Here is a 2,500-nt window from a genome sequence, read left to right as displayed (position 1 = left end):
TTTTGACTCGATACTAAACGATAGAATTCGTAATTTTACTCTGTCCCATATTGGACAAATGGACGTTGCGGGATTATCACATCCAGATTTTTTGGCATTTTTTCTTGTCCTTTTGGTGACCTTCATCCTCTCCTTTGGTGTTAAAAATACGTCTAGATTCAACAATTTATGCACATTAATCAATTTATTTGTGATCGCGTTTATAATATGCGTGGGTATCTACTTCTCGAAGGTCGAGAACTGGACGCGTGATTTTGCTCCGTATGGCGTTTCTGGAGTGTTTTCAGGGGCAGCAACCTGTTTTTACGCGTTTGTTGGGTTTGATGTGATCGCGACAAGTGGTGAAGAGGCTAGGAATCCCAGTCGAGTTATCCCCATTTCCATAGTGTTGTCTTTAGGTAAGAATAGCTTTGACCTTCACCAGTCAAGCCATGCATGTCTGCATTTACATTTAATATTCAAATAACTAATTCAGTTGACAACACAGCTCTGAGTCAGTGAGCTGTGACCCATTGGAATGAAAGCCAATAAGCAGCGTTTTGTCGGTTGGTGCTTTTTGAGGTCCTTGAGGTGAACTCGAGCGAACACAGAAGTGACAACAATGTTAACACTTTTGATCATTTGAGCGGCGACCACATCGACTGTAAGACTCCAAAATGACTCTGATTTGGGGGATGTGTGCAAGTCAACATTTTGATGGACAACATATGAAAGTCATGCATTGAGCGCTTTTCTGCCCGAACAATCGCCAATGCAACACAATAGACCTTTTGACCGATACGGCGGCTATTTTGATTTCTATTGTTTCGAAAGACATTATGGGATGCCCAGGGGGCAAATTAATATGTATTTTTCCCCTGGGCATTCCATAATAGCTACTTGAAACAATAGAAATCAAAATGGCCGCCGTATCTGTAAAAAGGTGTATTGCAAAAAAAGACGAAAAGGATAAAATGGAACGTACTTGTGGATTGGAACTGTGGATTGACATTGCTTGTATGAGTTTTCATACCTGCAGTGCTAGTGTTACTTTCCTTTATTATCCATCATATTTTCACTTATTATATAAACACCAACGAAATACCAAGTGAGCTTTCGTGTTGAAAAAATTCTTCAACATTCAAAGAGAAATTTCGAATCTCCGCGCGGCCATGTAATATCCTCTATGAACTCGCAGTTAACAAACTCTCAGGTGACTTGATAACTCAGATAGCAGGGCAGTGCAGCTCAGTTTAATGCTTCATTAAACTGAGATGATCTTTCGTTTAGAAAAACGTAATACAACATTGATAAAACGTGTCTTCGTCAGGAGAAGTACGTCACCTGCAGCCACCAGAAGTTGCCGAATTGTTTGAAAGGTTTTAGTTGTCATCAGCGACGAAATAGAATTCGAAGACGTAAAGAGAGTCGTACAAGCTTGTTTTTAAAGCGTCAGGTCATCGAAATCCGGGATCGAAACAGTGGATTTTGTTTTCTTACGCTTGCGTCTGATTCAGACGCTAAGGGTGGCCGGAAAATTAGAGCCGAATTAAAAATTTCTTTGACAGTTTATTCGAGTCAACAAACCAAAAGGGTTGCTCTCAGGTGCTGTGAATGGTTTGTTTTTCCTTTTGTGCTTGAGAGTCAGTCAAGTAGTTCGCCCCTTATTGTCACACAGTAAAGGAAATGCGTTACCATGAAAAAGCGTGCGAAAAACGAAAAGTCGTAATTCGGGGCCGCACAACCATTTTCTTCAGTGCACAGGTGCTTAGAATGTAAGAGAATCGGTAGATTTGGAATAATTTAGAGCAAAAGAAGTATCATCGGTTTAACGAACAGACCTTACTCAGGCTATCTATTTTTTTTGTGAAATTGTTATTATCATACCATGTGTTACAAAAATAACGATGAAAAGCATTCCTTGTCCCTCTCAATCTATAGATTGAAAGTATCCAACTTTTTCGTCAAGTTTGTTTGAGTTTCATCACTCAGATAGTGAAAGCTGCACGACAGAGAAAAGTCCCAATGAATAGTGTCCCTTTTACAGGCCAGAGTACAAACTGAGAATTCCGTGCCCCATTCTTTGAGACTACAGTGTGGGCCGGCTACCTGTGAGAAGGGGCGTATGGTTTTCGGTCCCTACCCGAGAAGATTAAAATGTCTAACCATTTGCAGATGTATCACAGAGTCAGGACTTTCTCCTCAGTTCTTTAATGATCCTGAGGTCTGGCAGACGATGGAATCCTCTTCGCGGTGGTCTGATGCTCAAGCAACTGAGCCAACCAGTCAGCGGTCAAATTATTATTCAGGCTCTAAGCACAGGGCTCAATCGTTGAACTTCAATATTCTTTAGTACTGAAATCTGCTCTGGAAATTATGACAAAGAAAGCAAGAACATGGCCTAAAATTCAACTGATAAGCGTCGTCTTATATCGAACGGTCGCTGTTGTTAGCTGGTTAATTACCAATCAGTAGAGTTTACTGTAAGCGCTGAACCGATTGAAAGAAAGATCGTGATTGT

At 40.7% G+C, this 2,500-nt stretch overlaps 1 protein-coding gene across 2 annotated transcripts in view; it reads left to right on the top strand.

Annotated features, from left to right (window-relative positions):
- Positions 1-2,500, top strand: part of LOC138052142 (cationic amino acid transporter 2-like) — a 31,238-nt gene that overhangs the window by 11,814 nt on the left and 16,924 nt on the right. The window contains exon 1 of one of the 2 annotated variants that reach the window (XM_068898518.1): positions 1-398. This exon is cut by the window's left edge and continues 580 nt beyond it. The exons of the other annotated variant lie outside the window; for it this stretch is intronic. Within the exon in view, the coding sequence (XP_068754619.1) occupies positions 1-398 (398 nt within the window). The remainder of the gene's footprint in view (positions 399-2,500) is intronic. 2 annotated transcript variants of the gene reach the window in all.

This window comes from Montipora capricornis, chromosome 6, assembly GCF_036669925.1.
Source record: "Montipora capricornis isolate CH-2021 chromosome 6, ASM3666992v2, whole genome shotgun sequence".
Lineage (NCBI taxonomy): Eukaryota > Metazoa > Cnidaria > Anthozoa > Scleractinia > Acroporidae > Montipora > Montipora capricornis.
The sequence above is the reverse complement of the archived record's forward strand: the minus strand, read 5'-3'. Positions and strand labels throughout refer to the sequence as shown.